We start from the raw sequence: 17,884 nt of genomic DNA on the forward strand, positions 1-17,884 counted from the left end.
CTTACAAATGCTAGGTAATGGATCCTGGGTGGAAGAACACCTTCTCAGAGTCCTAAGTATGTGGTAGGAAAGAAAAGTTTTGGCTGATTCTTTAGTTGCTTGGTTCTAAAAGCAGAATTTGATGTGATCTTGATGTTCAGGGTATAGGAATGTGAAACAGTTTTTTTTCTTTTTCTTTTTGCTTGAAGCTGTGAAGTTAGTATCAACTTCTCTGATTTCTTTCCTCCCTGTTCTCTGGTCTGTAACTTAATTTAGGACACCTCAGAATTCTTCATCAAAAAAAACAAAAAACAAAACAAAAAAAAACAAACAAAAAAACCGCTAGAACAAACCCTGATAGGAACAGCGAATATTTCTTGAATGCCCGTTGCTTGGAGATCACTGGAATCTGATAATTATCTCTATAATAATTTTGTAAATATGTCTTATCTTCATCTTGCAGATGTCAATGATGTTAACTTTTTGGTCACTCGGCTGTTGTATTCGATTTGCTTACATTTTTGTTTTAAAATATTATTATTTTTATATGTGTATGAGTGTATTGCCTGCGTGTACGTAAGTGCAACCATATCGTGCAATGCCTGTGGAAATCATAAGAGGGTGTTGGATCTCCTGGAACTGGAGTTACGGATGGTGGTTAGCCACCATGTGGGTGCTGGGATTCGAACCCGGGTCATCTGGAAGAGTAGCTCCCTTGGAACTGGAGTTACGGACAGTTGTTAGCTGCCATGTGGGTGCTGGGATTCAAATCCGGCTCTTCAAGAACAGTCAGTGTTCTTAACCGCTGAGCCATCTCTTCAGCCCCAATTTAAATTTTTAAAAAATTTATTTTATTATTTATGTGTACGAGTGTGTCTACGTCACATGTGTGTGGGTCCCATGAAGGCAGAAGGAGAGCGTCAGACCCCTGGAGCTGGAGTTACAGGCAGTTGTGAGCCACCAGGCATGGGTGCTGGGAACCGAACCTGGGTCCTATGCAAGAGCAGCAAGCGCTCTTAACTGCTAAGCCATGCTTGCATTTATAAACTTGTTTGGTGCCTTTTGGTGTTGTTGCCAGGTTTGGGTGTCTGGATTATTTGGTAACTCGTTTCCAAAATGCGTTGAGAAAGCGTTGGTGATTTACTTTTAATATTCCAAAGTTTTAATAAATTGGAACAAAAGCAACCCCGAGGGATGCTGTCAGCTCTAAGATGTGTACGCCCTGGTAACTACGTTTAAAACACACAAACTCTGTAAGTTTCCTTCCTTCTGCAGCCACGTGGGAGCTTCGCGTGTCTGACCGTGGTCTCGGGGGACAGGCCGGGACGGCCGGGTCTCTCCGGAGGGCGGGCCGGGCGCGGCTCCTCCCCGGGACGCGGCTCCTCCCCGGGCGGGCCGGGGGCGGTGGCCCAGCCGGAGAGCGGAGACCCGTCCACGTTTGCAGACGTGTGCCCGTCTCGCCCCGGCCCCGCGTCCGTGTCGCCCCGCTTCTTTCCCGGAGCCCGATGGTGTCCCGGGCCCGGCCCCGGGGCGGGCGGCCCCCGCTGCCGCCGCTGCTACTGCTGCTGCTCTGGGTGACCGGGCAGGCGGCGCCCGTGGCGGGCCTGGGCCTGGGCTCCGCCTCGGAGCTGCAGATCCAGCGGCGCTTCGTGCCGGACGAGTGCCCGCGCGCCGTGCGCAACGGCGACTTCGTGCGCTACCACTACGTGGGCACCTTCCCCGACGGCCACAAGTTCGACTCCAGGTACCGCCGGTTCAAGCTGCCCGACCACTGGTTCAGTCCCCAGGCTGCCAAGCCCCCACGCGCCCTATCCTCTCCCTCCCTCCCCAGGCCACCCCCACCCTGGTTCCTTCCCCAGGCTGCCGAGCCCTGATGCTCCCCATCCTCTCCCAACCTCCCTCCTTCCTTCCCTCCCTCCTTCCTTCCCTCCCTCCCTCCCTCCCTCCCCAGGCCGCCCTGTCCCTGGTTCCCTCCCCAGGCAGCCCCATCACCCTATCCCACGCTACCTCCACCCCACTCCCCCAGAATGCCCTGTCCCCCTCCCTTCAGCTCATTTCCTCCCCCAGTGCACCCCATCTTTGCACCCCCCATTTCTTGTATTCTTCCCCCTCTTCATCTGCTGTCCAGGGTGAGGGGAACCCAGGACTGCACTCTTGACTGGGACTTTGCATTAGTGAACAGGAGGGCCCTGCCCTCCCTCTCCCTGGCTTCACACATTCGTGTAAAATGGCCACAAGAGACCCTTTGGACTGGTTCCTTGAATTTCATCTCCGGAATGTCTACCCAGTGATAGACACTGAAGATGAGGAAGAGGAGGCTGGTAATCACAACCACTAACACTGAGTTAAGGGCTAGGCAGAATTTTGTTTTGCATATATATGCATACACACACACACACACACACACACACACACACACACACACACACCAATTCATTTAAATTGAGAGTTCTGTGAAGTAGGTGTCATTGCCTTCATTTTACCAATGAGGTAATGAAGGCCACTGAGGCTAAGATTTGGGTAAATGGTGGAATCAGGCTGGATTTCTGGCAGTTCAGGTGCTCTGGATGGGAGCAACCTCCTGGGTCCCTTCCCCTTTGATGTACTGCTGGGATTTGACTTTGCCATGCGGCTTCGCCTTTGAAGCTCTCACTAGGCCAGTGATGCCTTTCTTCAACTCTTGCCCCAACATCACAGCCCAGTGCCCCACTCTCCCTGCCGTAGCTTTGGGAGCCTCTGTCTCCTGCTTCATGCATCTGTCCTTTCCCAGGCTGTTGTTAAACCCCGGTCTGTGCTCAGGTTTCTCTTAGTGAATCTCTCCACGAGGCCAATAACTGTTGAGCCTCTGCTGTGTGCTTGAGGCTGTGCTGAGGTTATTTATAAATACAATACTGGCTGCTACCCTGTCTAAGCAGTTCAGCATGTCAGTACCATGTGGCACATAACAATGGTAACTGCTGGAAATGGCAGTCCTTAGTGTTATTTATTTTGGGGTGGGTAATACTACAGGAGGATTGAACCTAGGGCTTTGCTCATTTTGGGAAGGTCTCTATCAGTAAGCTATTTCCTCAGACCTAGGCTTACTAGTGTTATGGTAGCTTTTATAACAAACAGTTTTATTGAGATATGACTCCCTACAGTGCAATTCACCTATTTAGAATGTACTGGACTCCCAGATGGTTCAGTAGTTAAGGTACTTGCCGCCAAGTCTGATGACCTAAGTTCAGTCCTTGGGACTAATGGTGGAAGCGGAGAGATGCGCGTACAAGGCATCCTCTGACCTCCACAACTTGCCATGATAACCTCCCCCCATAAATAAATACATAAATAAATGTTTAAAAACTTGAAAAAATAAAATGTACAGTTTGGTAGGTTTTCATGGAGTGTCATATAAATACTGTAACTATCTAATTCCAGGGCATTTCCATCATTTTAAAAAATGCTGGGCATCTCCTGCCTTCCCTCTCCCCGCTCCCATCAGAGGCCCTGGCAAGCACTAATGGACTTTGTGTTCCATAGATTTGACTGTTCTGGGATTTCATATAAAAGGGAGGCATACAACTTATGGCATTCTGTGTCTGACTTCCTCACTTCTTGTTTCTAAGCTTCATCCATGTTCAGCAAGTGTCAGTGCTTCATTCCATTCATGTTGTATGTTTTGTCATATGCACATACCACATTTTGTTTACATGTCAATTGATGGGCATTTGGACAGTTATAGTTTTTGGCCATTATGACTAATGATGTCATAATCATTCATGTACATGATTTTTAAAACCATTTTCATTTGTTTTGGATAGATACTTAAAATATTCTATTTTTATGTGTATAAGTGTTTTGCCTGCATGCATGTAAATGCACCCATGTTGTACAATGCCTGCAGAAGTCAGAAGAGAGCATCAGTCCCCTGGAACTGAAGTTATGAATGTTAGCTACCATGTGGGTACTGAGAATCAAACTTGGGTCCTCTGCAAGAACAGCCAGTGCTCTTAATTGCTGAGTTGTCTCTCTTGCCCTGGATATATACTTAAGAATGGAATTAATGGGTCATGTGGTACCTATGTCTAAGTTTAGGAGGCCCAGCACCTCAAAAGTAACTACTTAATGCACCAAACAGTGCTTTCCCTCTGTCAGTGTTCCTTGTTCTTCATGTTCTTGTTAACACTTAAAATCATCTTTTTAAAAACTGTATTTCTTTATTTAGTGTGCATGTGTATGTGGGTGTGTGCATGCCACGGTGAAAGTGTGAAAATAGAGATCAGCTTGCTGGAGTCAGTTCTCTGTTCTCTCCTTCACCATGGAGGGCCTGGGGATTGAATTCAGATCCCCAGGCTTCCTGGCGAGCACCTTTACCTGCTGAGCCATCTCAGTTCATCATCATGGTTTTCCTTTGCATTTTCCTAATGATGTTGAACATTTGTTCATGTACTTGTTGGTCATTTGTGTTTCTTTCATTATAAAATAGGAAATAATTTCTTGCTGGAGCTGAAGGTAATTCCCTTTAGAACAAGTTGTTCTACTCTTTAGGGTAGCTGCCACTGTAGGGAGTATAGGATGGGAGGAAGCACATTGGCTTTATCGTCCGTCCACTTAAGCATTTATCAGTGTCTGCCTCAAGACTCTGTCTAGTCTCACGTCTCTTCCCTGATCCTGTCCTTTAATCTAGGCAATTACAAAAGAGTGTTATTGGTTAAGAACAGAAGTTTATATACTCTCATAAAAGATCGTGTATAGTTTTTAACCCTGTGTTTTCATATATATTAATTCCTATAATCTCAAAAGAATTCATTTAACTCCACAAGACAATGGGAAAGGTATCTCATTACAGATGAAGAAAGTAGGCTAAGAAAGTCCAAATGACTTGCCCAAGTTATCTAACTACTGGGTGGTCATGTGGGAATTTTAACCCAGGCAGTTTAGGACCATAATCTGTGGTCTATAATCTACTTACAAATATGGTGGAAGAAAGGCAAGATGCTACAAAAACACACAGAAGGCTTAACCATATGTTGTGTGGGTGGGTGGAAGAGGTGAGTGGTGAGGATGGAGCCCTCAGATTGCAAGGATAGGACTTGGGGAAGACTACAATGTACTAGGGAGGAGCTGAAGAGGGGGGCTCAGGTACAGGTGGCTATGCTGGTGAGTCTTCATTCTCTTCAGTGTGGAGGTGGCTGCATGTTGTTGGGGGAAGTCAGTGTGATCTGAGCTTGAAGTAAGAGTGGGATAGTGTGGGGCTGGAGAGGTGGCTCAGCGGTTAAGAACACTGGCACTGGCTGCTCTTCCAGAGGACCCCGGTTCCATTCCAGCACCAACATGGCAGCTAACAACCATCCATAACTCCAGTTTCAGGGGATCTGACACCCTCTTCTGGCCTCTGCAGGGCATTGTACACATGAGGTGCACTTACATACATTCAGGCAATGCACTAGTATGCATAAACTAAAAATAATAAAATATTTTTTTAAAAGAATGAAACAATGAAAGAAAGGACGAAGGGATTAAGGTAGGAGGAAGCCAGAGGTAAAGATGTTAAAAAAAAAAAGTTTAAAGATTTGCTTTCTTTTCATTAAGAAGTTTAATCGACATACTGAATTCTATATATGTGTGGGATACAGTGTAATTGCTGTGGGCCAGACAGCTCTTGAGGAATCTTGCTGCCTGGCTATGGGGCTTAGCCTTTGTCTAAGGCCAGTTTAAAGCCAGTGAGGACTTTGAGCCCTAGGATCTAGGGATCAGATTTGCATCTTATAAGAGGCCGCCTGGTGGAAATCAGGAGGGGGCAGGACACACAGCAGTTGCTTCACCTGTTCCCACATCAGGGCTCTATTCCTTTGAAATCTGAAGTATTGGGACAGGACTTTGATAGTCTTACACTGAGCGTGTGGGGAGGAGAAATACAGGAGTCTGTGCTTTTGTTGCCTTGGAGGTTTTGCCTAGGAGAAGATGGTGACTGTTGGGCTGGTGAGATGGCTCAGTGGGTAAGGACGCATGCTGCTAAGCTTGATGACTTGTGCCCTGTCCCCCAAATAAATACATGCTAAAAATAAAAAAAGAGAAAATGGTGACTCTTAGTCTGACTACAGCCACAAGCCACAGTCTTTTGTGCCCCAGAGCTTCTCTCTGTCTCTGCTGGACACCTGAAGGCATTTGGTACCTTTTCTGTGTGTGGGTGTTCACAGTTGCCAGGAAGCCCAAGACCTTCATTCCTTGACCACTGCCTTGGGTGTGGCTTTGTTTAGCTTCAGCATCTTCTTAATATGCTCCTATGTGCATTGCTCCAGATGTAAGCAGATGGCAGCCTCCAGCGGCCTCCGGAGTTCCTTCGCAGCCATTCCTGATCCTGGTTTTAGGAGTTCCCTCATTTTCTTAGCTGTGAAAGTAAAGGGAATCATCAGTTTGTGCACTCTAATTTCCTTACGGGAACAAAGTTGAACATGCTCCCATTTCATTTTCTTGGGAAAAGTGTATTACTGGTTCACTCACAGTCTCTAGGCCTGTGTGCAGACCTGCAAGGTCCCTGCATTCAATAGATGTTGTTATGTGCCTACCACATGCCTTGGTGGGTAGGCAGAGTTGTGGTTCCTCTAGCCTTCAAACTAAGTGCATCAGAGTCACCTGAGAGATTGCTGTACTGTTTCTGAGTCTCTAGCTCTGGGAATAGGATCAAATAATTTGCATTTGTGATAAGTTCTCTACTGATGCAGCTGGTCTGAAGTCCAGACTCTGAGAGCCTTACTCTAAAAGAACCATAGATTCATAGATAGAGCTCGATTTCACTTCATCTCTTCATTCACTCATTCATTTGTTCATTCATATAGCACCTATTAACCACTCTTCCATGCTGGAGATGTAAACAGTGCTTAAAACAGAACCTTGACCTTATGGAGCTCACATTTCTCGTGGGAGGACATATATATTCTAAATTACACAGGAAGGTAGAAGTTGGTGTGTGCTGTTGAGGAAGGTAAAGCAGTGGAGTTGGGTTGAGGGATGAGGGTACAATAACATTGGTCATCCTGATAATAACTAGCGTCTAGACCTTGGGCTAGACCCTTTTTGTCTCATGTAAGTCAGCTAGCTTGCAGAGATTGCCACATGAGTGACAGACATCCACACCTCTACCAGTTCCAAAGACAAGAGGATTTCTTTTTTGTTGAAGGAAGGTTTGGGGAAGGCTTTGGCTGATGCTGGAGGTGGGCCTTGAGCACAGATAGGATTTCATTCCTTCAAAGTGGAGAGTGTGTTTAAGACAAGTGTATGCTCAAGGAATAGCAGGAGGCCCTAATATCTGGACCCAGAGCTGGTCAGGTATGGAGGAGCCAGTCCATGGAGGCCCCGAGGGCTAGGCTGGGAGTTTATGTCTATTGGAGGATTTTGTGCAGAGGCGAATCCAGGAGGTCCTGAGTGGAGAGACTGACTCTGGGTAGGGAACCCTGGTGAGTAGCCTTCTTGGGGGTTCATGTGGCATAGTCATTCATTCATCTTCTAGTGGGATGTGGCAGAGAATGAAAATAGACAAAAGCCTTGGCCTCATGAGGGTTGAGAGAAGTGCACAGACCCTTTCTAACTGACTTAAGCAGAGAGCAGAGGGTCTCTGATGCCTGGTGAAGTTCCGGAATCATGAACTGAGATGCCTTTCTCCATCTCCCTGAGAGGCTGCAAGAGGGGGCTTCCTCAATGGCTAGCTCCTGCCAGCTCTTTACACTGTACATGATCACCTGAATCCAGCACTGGCACTCACTAACTGGAGAGAATTTGATTGGTTCCATTGGGTGTTTACTGTATGGGTATTTAGTTCTAAGTCTATGGTTTTAAGTCAGGACCCAGGCTCACTCCTTTAGCAGGCCTGGTCCTCAGAGAAGAGTTGGTGGGCTTTGTAGCTCCTGGGATAGTGTTGGAGTAGACTGGGAGAGAAAAGTGATGACAAACATCTGGTCAACTACTCATGTAGGCAGACAGTGCCTCCAGTGTGAATCTGCACAGCTGTTCTTCCAGCTGGAAGAGGAGTGATGCTACAGGGGCTGCTGGTGAGGTATGAGCCTTGGGGTTTCTGCTGACTTAGGGGAAAGTGCCTCATCTCCAGGTGGAGTCTAACTACTAGAATCTCCCGAGACTGTTGGCAGGTGGGCAAAGTACCCTTCTGGGAAGGCTTATTGGCAGGACTTTTGATTTTAATTGTTAAGCATTGTGGGTAACTACACCTTCATATTAATGGTTTGATTTGGCTATATTTTTCTTTTTTATATTTTATTTATTATTTTTATTTTATTTTATCCGTATGCATGTATTGCCTGCATGTAGGTAAGTGCACCCATATCGTGCAATGACCGTGGAGGACAGATGAGGCCATCAGATCCCCTGGAACTGGAGTTATGGACAATTGTTAGCTGCCATGTGGGTGCTGGGATTCGAACCTGGGTCTTCTGTAAGAATGGCCAGTATTCTTAACCGCTGAGCCATCTCTCCAGCCTCCCGAAACTTTATTTTCTTTTGCTATTTTAATGTGCTGGAGACCATCCAAGCTACTTACTCACATTTCAGGGTCTGATTCTCCTGTAGATACAAATGGATGTGTTTCTCTCTCTCTATCTCTCTCTCTCTCTCTCTCTCTCTCTCCCTCTACACACACCCCCGTTCTGCTCCTGCCTGCTTGCTCTCTATCCTTTGTCCCTCCTCTACTCCTTCATCTAGCCTCCTCTCATTTTTCCATCTGGGCAGCAGACAGGTAGTTTGCCAGTTCATTTACTGGTCTTTCCCCTGCCAGGTCCCATTAGCTGCTGGTAGACGTGGCTGCTTGAGAGAAACTTTGTGAAAAGGATCTGGGAAGCCTGGCCACTTCTGGGAGTAGATGGTGTGGAGAGAAAAGTAAGAGGCAGGAGAATCAGACCTCGCCTCTCTTCTTTTGAGTCTGTGGCTGGGTTCAGTCTGAGTGTTCATCGGGGAGGGGGCAGGTCACCCTGCAAGAAGGTGAGTTTTAGTCCCATTCACTAAGGGTGTGTCATGATCACAGTTCTCATATCAAGCAGACCCCATAGACAGCCACCTTGAGATGGCATGGGGGAACCTGGATCAACCTGGAGGCACCTAAGGTGGCCAGAGCTTCCTCCTACTCTGTTCTTCAAATGGTAGTCTTTTGTTTCCCAGGCTGGCCTCAAACTTGACATCTTCCTGCCTCAGTCTCCCAAGTGTTGGGACTGAAGGTGTGTGCCACCATGCCCAGTCTGTTTGCTTTTGAGACAAAGTCTCTCAGTGTTGTCTAGGCTAGTCTCAAATTCAAGAAATCCTCCTGCCTCAGCCACTGGAGTAGATGGGGCTACTGCGCCAGCCCTGGGAGTCTTTACAATGTTCAAAAACATTTTTTTTTTTCAGTTTGGAGTTCAAACAACCTGAAACTGGAATTGAATGCAAACTGACTTTTTCTGTCTTACTGATATGGCCTTCAGTTTTATAACAGAACTAGGGGAGAATTTTTCTGTCCTTTCTGGGATGGCCATTTTTCTTTTGTCTCTGGATCTGAAATAAAAATAATTTTTGCAAGGAATAGTAACAGCATATACCAATTTATTATTTATTTAGTCTTTTTGAGACAGGGTCTCCCTGCAGCCCCAGCTGCCCTGGAACTCACTATGTAGACCAGGCTGGCCTGGATCCACCTGCCTCTGCCTTCTGAGTGCTGAGATTAAAGGGTGGGATAATTGGTGCCTGGCTTGCCAATTTATCTTTTAAAAAGTTAATTTAACAGGTAATATAGGCTGGAGGTTCAGCTCAGTGGTATAAGTGTGCTTAGCATACTTGATGGCCATGGATTCAATCCCATGCACTAAAAGAAACAAATGATAATAATATATATGCACAGTTTTGAAAATTGGTTAGGTAATTCTAAAACTTGAGATTGTAGCTGCTTGTGGGCACCATCATACCTGACTTTTTTTAAATTTTATTTTTAATTATGTGTATGCATGTGTGGGAATATGTGCATATGTGTATAGGTGCCTGGGGAGGCCAGAAGGTCTTGAGTCCACTGGAACTGGAGTTATAGGTGGTTGTGAGCCACCTGATGTAGGTGTTAAGAACTGAGCTCAGATTCTTTGCAAGAGTAGCAAGCACTTTTAACTACTGAGTCATCTCTCCAGCCCTCTTTTATTTAGTTTAATTAAAAAGATTTTGAGATAGAATTCTTGCTGTGTAACCCAGGTTGGCCTCAAACTCCTGATCTTCCCGTCTTTGTTTTCCCAGGACCAGGATTCCAGGCATACACCAGCACGCCTAGTTTGCCATTTATTTCTTCCAATGTTCTTTCTTCTGTAAACTTAAACCTATATATTCAGAGGGGCAGCCCATTATTTACACCTTAAGAATAGAGACAGGGGGTGCTTATTTATGTTAAGTAATATGTTGCAAAATAATGTGCTGCTGTGTAGGTAGTTTAGAGAGAGTCGGCTATGATTGATTTTACTTGGTGTCTCTAGCCATAGTGTCATGGGTGGGTCTGCACTCTTTTTTTTTTCTTTTTTGAGACCGGTCTCAGAATGAATGGCTGGCCTTAAACTCACTGTGTAGTGAGGAGTCCTTAAACTTCTGATTCTCCATGTCCTGAGTCCTGGGATCACAGGTGTGGGTCCCAAGCCCAGTTTATTTAGTATTGAGGATTGTGCCCAGGGCTTCCTGTGTGCTAGGCAAGCATTCTACCGACTGAGATGCATCCCCAGCCTTAGCTAGATATTTTGAAGAGTGTCATTGGTAGGTACTGCAGAACCCTCCTATCACACCCTGGGGCAGGAAGGTAGTAATAGAAATGTCTGTACCAGTGAATGAACAGGGGGCAGAATAAGCCAGTGGAGAAGAAAGGTGGGGGCATGAGAGGTACTATTTCCATTCACCTTTCTAGGCTCACTCCTCAGCTCACTCTACAAGCCTTACCTGTGTGGAGCAGTTCAGGACCCATGCACCACTGACTTGCTTGAGTTCAGCCAATGAGGCAGCAAGCAGCCGAGGAAGGGTCATTAGAGGAAAGAGGTCACGCTGTTCAGCCATGGTTTGTGTCTCTAAACCAAAGGTTCAGTCAGGCAGCCCCTAGCTATTCCCTCTGTCCCTGGGTCCCTCCACCACCTTCTCAGCCCCAAGGGTAATGTATTGTTTCTTGTGCAGTGTTGTATTCTGCACATATCTGTGCACACAGCCCCTTTGCTACTATTGTTAAAAAATTAATATGTACCATTATAACCATTTTTGTCTACCTAACAGTAGTGTCAATAATAATGCTCAGTGTTATACAAAATATCTCCAGAACGCCTTCATTTTAAAAACTGTAACTCTTGACCCTCCCAGACAATCCATCCCCATTTCCTCCATTCTCTTGATAACTACATTCTACTTTGTTTCTATGAGTTTAACTTTTTTGTTTGAGACAGGGTCTTCGTGTAGCCTCAGCTGGCCAGAAACTCGCTATGTACACCAGGCTGGCCTAGATCTTACAGAGATCCGCCTGCCTTTGCCTTCTGAGTGCTGGGATTAAAAGCATGCGCCACCATACCTGGCGATGAGTTCAACTTGTAAAAATTTTTTATTTTTGAGACAGTCTCACTATATAGCCCAGATTGCCCTGGAGCTTATTATATAGCCCAGGCTGGCCTCAAACTTGGTGTCCTCTTTTCTCAGTCTCCCAGTTGATGGGTTTACAGGTATGTGTGGCCATTCCTGGCTGTATTTGAGCATTTATGTAATTTGTGGACTCATACAATGCCTATCTTTCTTGACTAGCTTATTTCCCTTACCAGAGCATCATCAAGGCCCATTGATGCTACTAGTATGTGGAAGGATTTATTTTATTTTATTTATTTTTGCTTTAAAACACTTTTTATTGAATATATGAGAATATTGCATTTTCATACAATGAATTGCATTTTCATACAATACAATTTGATGGTATTTAGATACCCTCCCCTATCTGAATCTCCTCTTACTGCCCCCTGCCCAATTTTTTTAAAAAAAATTATTTATTATTATTTTTTTAACAGAGAATAGGGTAGGGGTTTGTTTATAGAGGAGTGGGTGCCCCACATTTACAGCTGCATCATAAAGTCCACACTCAAATACAGATCCTGTGACCTTTCTGACAGCTGCACAAAAATTGTGAGAGAGGTGCCTCTTGGTGTTCTTGGCTTACATATCTTTTGCCTCTCCCCCCAATGCAGCTAAGGTTGACTGGGTGGAAGGGGTAACTGACTCCCCCCTTGACTCCTTGATAAGCGTGGGAAGGAGGTGTGACTATAGCTTGCTGGCATAGTGGTTGGAGGACATTTCCAGTTAGCACTCCACCCCTTCCTCCAGCTCTTACCTTCTTTCCGCCAACTTCTGCAAAAGTCCCTGAGCCTTGGAGGGGGTGGTAGGTGTGGGATGATCTTCCTTCTGTTGTGGCAAGCACAGAACTTTCAGGTCTCTGTATCATCTGTTTTCCATGGGGTGTTGGCCAGTTTCAGTGGGATTCCATTCACACCACAGGGAGGCTGGATCTAGGCACTCTCAGGCAGTCTGCTGAGTTCTCCGGATTTCCTTTATTTTAAAGGCTGAATTGATATCCAGTTGTGTGTGCTTTTTCCATCAGCTGATGGACTTTTAGGTTGCTTCTGTCTCTTAGCTATTATGAATTATGCTGCAGTGAATATATGTTTATAAAGATGTCTCCGAGGTTCTATTTTCTATCCTTTTGGATAAAATACCAAGAAGTAGGACTCTTGTACCATCCTGTACTCTTATTTTAAATTTTTTGATGCACCGTTTTACTTCCCTACCAATAGTACACAAGAGTCCAATTTCTCCATATGCTCATCAACCCTTTTATTTTCTGTTGTTTTGGGTAATGAACTCCTAACTGGGCTGAGGTAATACTACTCTTGTTTTTCAAAGTTCTATTGTATTTATTCTGTTTGTAAAATACTTTTTGATTTATTTTCATTTATTTAAAAATTATGTATATGTATGTGTATATATATGTGTATGTCTGTGTGTAGGTATGTGTATGTGAGTGCAGGTGCTCATAGAAGCCAGAGGTGTTGGATTCCCCCAGGAGCTGGTGTTATAGGTGGTTGTGAGCCACCTGACATGTTTGCTATGAATTGAACTCAAGTCTTCTAAAAGAGCAGTATGTATTCTTAATCTCTGAGTCATCTCTCCAGCCTTAAAATTTATTTTTAATTTATATGTATGTATATGTAGCTGTGTATTTGTGTGTGTGTGCGTGTGTGTGTGTGTGTGTGTGTGTGTGTGTGTGTGTGTGTGTATGTATGCATGTATACACATGCACTTGAGGAGGTCAGAAGAAGGTGTTGGATGCCCTGGAACTGAGTTATAAGCAGTTGTGAGTTGCCAGATGTTGGTGCTTGGAACCACACTCTGATCCCCTGGAAAAGCAGCCAGTGCTCTTATCCACTGAGCCATCCCTCCAGCCCCGTTTCCTTTGTTTTATGGATGAGGAAACTGAGAGGTGCATTGACTGGCTCAGAGTTCGAGCTGGATTTTAAGTCTGGGTTTGTTCACTACAGAGCTACTAATGTCAGTCTAGGATTCTGGGACTGAGGAGAGAGATGGCAGGGAGGAGGGCAGATGGAAGAAAGGAAGAAGGCAGAGCTTGAGGTTAGGGAAGAGGGTAGTGCTGCCAGCCCAGCTGTGAGGTGAGAGGCTGGTAATGGATTCCACCTCAGCTCCGCTGGTTCTAGCTTCCAGATGGCATGTTATCTCCTCCACTGACCCCTAGGGGAGCACCTGCCTTGGAGCCTGCTGGGAAAGGACAGAGTGAGGGCTACTGTGGTTTCATGGTCTGACTGAGTTCAGCTCCTTATCCCTGATCCTTTGACTTGGACTCCTGAACTGTCTCTGTAGTCTTCTTCTCCTTTCCCATTAAGGCCATTGAGAAGGGGCAGTGGGCTTGTTCTCTCTAGGAGAGTGGAGACACTTCTTCCATTTTGGAGAGGAGTCCTGGGATTCACCTGTGTAGAGCACAGTGAAATCTGGACCCCAAACTGCATGGGCTCCATGGGAGGCTCTGGGTTAGATCCTGGTTGACACCACTGTGGAACACCCCTAGCCACATTTTCAGTGTGTAGTCGTTACATGTGGTTAGTGGCTGCCACACGGACAGCACAGGTTTGGAAGTGGGCTTTTCTTTGTTGTTCTGAGTCGGAATGATAGGTAAGGAAACTGAGGCCAGTGATTGACGTCTGGTATATACTGGCAGCACCCAGTAAGCTCTGAGCTGTATGCTTGGGAACCACTGTTTTGGCTACCTGCACTCACTGGAGGAGGGCTTGTGGGTGGCTGGTGCCCTGGAAATGAAGTGTGGTTTTAATTTGAGTTTCCCAGATGATAACTGAGGATATTTGTTTTTTAGATTTATTTATTTTGTGTATGAGTGTTTTGCCTGCATGTATGTAAGTGCACTATGTGGGTGCAGTGCCTGTGAAGGCCAGAAGAGGGCATTGGATCACCTGAACTGGAGTTATTGGTGGTTTTTAGCTGCCATGTGGGTGCTGGGAATGAAATTCAGGTCCTATGTAAGAGCAACCAGTGCTTTTATCCCCTGAGTCATCTCTCCAGCCCCATTGAGCTTCTTTTCATATGTTTGTCATGTATCTATCTTCTTTGGAGAAATGTCTATTCAAGGAATTTACTGTTTATGGTTGGGTTATTTTGTTCTTGAGTAATAGGACTGCTTAGATATTTTGGATATTAACCCTTTATGTGTTATTTATTTATCAATGTGACAAGATACTTGACAGAAGCAACTTAAGGGATGGGAAGTGTATTTTGGCACATGGGTTTGGAGGGTTGAGCCTTTTGGGTTGGGGAAGGCATGGTGGCTGAAGCAACTTGGTCTGTGGTAGCTGGAGCTTGTGATGCAGCTGTTTACATCTTGGGGATCAGGAGGTAGAGAGCAGAACTGGAAATAGTCATAACCATCAGAGGTGCCATAGTAGTGCTGTGGCTGCCAGCGAGGCCTCACATCCCAGATAGCATTATGAGCTGGGGACTAGGTGTTCCAACACAGGAGCCCATGGGGGATATTTCAGACTTGTCAGTGTAGTTTGCAGATATTTTCTCCTGTGCTGTAGGTTGCCCCTCTACTCTGCTGATTGTTTCTTTTGTTGCTCAGTTTTTAAGTTTGACATAGTCCCATTAGTCTACTTTTGCTCTTGGTGTTGCCGTGCTTTTGGTGTCATCCAAGTAATCTGAATCCAATAGTAAGAAGTCTTCCCCTGTGGGTTTTGAGATGGGGTTTCTCTATGAAGCTTGAGTTGGCTCAAACTCCTTGCTCTTCTGCCTCAGCTTCCTGATTGCTGGGATTATAGGTGTGAACCACCGTGCCTGGCTTGCCCACGCTTTGTTTTGTTGTTTCACAGCTTAAGTTTATGTCTTTAATTCACTTGATTTGATGATGTAAAGCAAAACTCCAACTTTATTCTTGTGTGTAGACGCACACTGTTTATTGAGAGATAGCTCTTTTACTATCCTTCATGTCTTCTTGGTGCCTGTATTAGTTTTACTGTGCTAAAACACCACAAACAAAAGCAACTTACAGAAGGAAGAGAAGGAAGAGCTTATTTTGGTTTGTGATTCTAGAGGAATAGGAAGCATGGCAGTGGACGGTAGACAGGAGCAGGAAGCTGAGAGAACACATCTTCAACTGCAGACACGAAGCAGAGAGAGCAAATGAATGACTGTTGGGCAAGGTTATGAACCCTCAAAGCCCGCCCCCAGTGACAGACTTCTCCAGCAAGGGTTCGCTTCCTAAGGATTCCACCTCCTCAACAGTACCACTAACTGGGGACCAAATGTTCAAATACTTGAACCTATGGGGGACATTTCCCATTCAAACCACCACAGTGCTCTTAATCATATGGAAGGGTTTAGTTTTGGGCTCTGTATTCTGTTTTGTTCATTTCTATGTCTTAAATTCAGTGCATGTAGTTTTGTCAAACATCAGGAAATATGAGGACATAGGTTTGTTTTGCTCTTCTTTCTTAGGATTATTTTGAGATTTCCATATGACTTTTAGTATATTTTTCTATTGCTGCAAAAATGCCACTGGGAATTTGGTAGGAATTCATTGACTCTGTAGGTTACTTTAGGTAGTACAGACATATTAACAAGATTAAGTCTTCCAATTCATGAACATAGGATAGGATGTCCTTCCATTCATGTGTGAACTCTTTAATCTCTTCTTTTTTTAAAAATTTATTTTACATTAATGTGTGTGTGTGTGTGTGTGTGTGTGTGTGTGTGTGTGTGTGTTGCGTGCACGTACTTGCTGCAGCCTGTGTGTGGAGGCCAGAGGAAAATCTGCAGGAGTCAGTTCTCTCTACTCTGTGGGTCCCAGAGGTGGAACTCAGGTGGTCAGGCTTGGTGACAAAGCACCCTTTTCAGGTGAGCCACCTTACAAACCCTCTTTAATTTCTTTCAGCAGCATTTCTCTAGTTTTGAGTGCATGAGTCTTTTAGGTCCTTGTTACATTTATTTCTAGGCAAACATTTGTTGCTCTTGTAAATAGAATTGTTTCTTAATTTGCTTTTTCTGATTATCCCCTGGCAGACACTGATTTTTGCTTGTTGAGCTTTGCATCTTGCAGTTGTGTCAAATTGATTTATTAATTTCAAGTTTATTTTCTGAATTCTTTAGGGTTTTCTACATAAAATTTCAGCTGTGAGCAGAGGTGTACATATTTCTTCCTTTCCAGTTTGGATGCATTTTATCTTTCTCTTGCCTGATTCATTCTGGCTGGACCCTCCAGGACTGTGTTGAATAAAAGTAGGAAAGTGAGCGGCTTTGTTTATAGTGAGAAAAGTTTCTGCCACGGAGTACAGTGTCAGGTGTGCACAGCCCAGCCCCTTCATTAAAGTTTCCTGGAACTGCCTGCTTTGGGTGTGGCATGTGTTGCCTGCAAGACCCCGACTCGGACATCTATAAAAGGTGTGAATGAGCCTGACAGTGGCATTGGCTGTCTTGGTGACATTTGCAGAATGATTTTCATGACCAGTTCTGGGCTGATGCCGTACGTGACTTTGTGCCAGTTGCGGGGATCAGCATAAAAATGCCCAGAACAACTTCATCTTTTCCAGATGGTCAACCTTTCAAGCAACAGATAATACTGGTCTTGCATTGTTAGTTACTGTGTGTCTCAGTGTGTATGGATCACTTTGCTTTTTCGTTACTCACAGTGCTGTGCCATCATCAATGAAGGAGTTTACACTGAGGCATCAACAATTTCTCCACATCTCCTAGGAGACCCTGTGCCAGGAGCAGAAGAGTTGGACAGTTCTGGATTCCAGTTTTTTTCCCCATTGGTTTTAGAGCTTGGGAAATTAAAAAAAAATATTTTAGTTATTTTATGTGTATGAGTGTTTTGCCTGTGTGTATGCTATTGCACCTGGCATGCAATGCTGGTGGAGGCCAGAAGAGGGCACTGGATCCCCTGGACTTACTGGTGGTTGTTAGCCACCACATGGGTGCTGGGACCCAGGTCCTCTACAAGAGCAGTCAGTGCTCTTAACTGCTGAACCATATCTCCAGCTCCAGCTTGGGAAATTTTTTTTTAACTTTCAAGAAGACTGAGTCTCAGAGCACCCACCTGTGTAATGTGAGGATTATGGGGATTAAATGAGGTCATCTTTGTGAAGATCTTACTTTGCTAATGGGCCTGCCACAATAAATGCCTTGTAAATAGTAGTTACTGTTAAAAATTTGGGTTAAGAGCTGGGCATGGTGACGTACGCCTTTAACCCCAGCACTTGGGAGGCAGAGGCAGGTGAATCTTTGTGAATTCAAGGCCAGCCTGGTCTACATAGGGAGTTCTAGAACAGCTGGGACTACAGGGAGACCCTGTCTCAAAAAGACAAAAAAATCTTTTCTGGGT

The 17,884-nt window shown here is 45.1% G+C and overlaps 1 protein-coding gene across 1 annotated transcript in view; it reads left to right on the forward strand.

The window, feature by feature from the left end:
• Positions 1–1,359: 1,359 nt before the first annotated feature.
• Fkbp9 (FKBP prolyl isomerase 9) overlaps positions 1,360–17,884 on the forward strand; it is a 45,252-nt gene continuing 28,727 nt past the window's right edge. Inside the window, exon 1 of the mRNA XM_008827547.3 lies at positions 1,360–1,723. Coding sequence (XP_008825769.1) covers positions 1,485–1,723 — 239 coding nt within the window. The 5' untranslated portion in view covers positions 1,360–1,484. The remainder of the gene's footprint in view (positions 1,724–17,884) is intronic.

The sequence above is a fragment of the Nannospalax galili genome, unplaced genomic scaffold (assembly GCF_000622305.1).
Source record: "Nannospalax galili isolate Female #2095 unplaced genomic scaffold, S.galili_v1.0 scaffold132, whole genome shotgun sequence".
NCBI lineage: Eukaryota > Metazoa > Chordata > Mammalia > Rodentia > Spalacidae > Nannospalax > Nannospalax galili.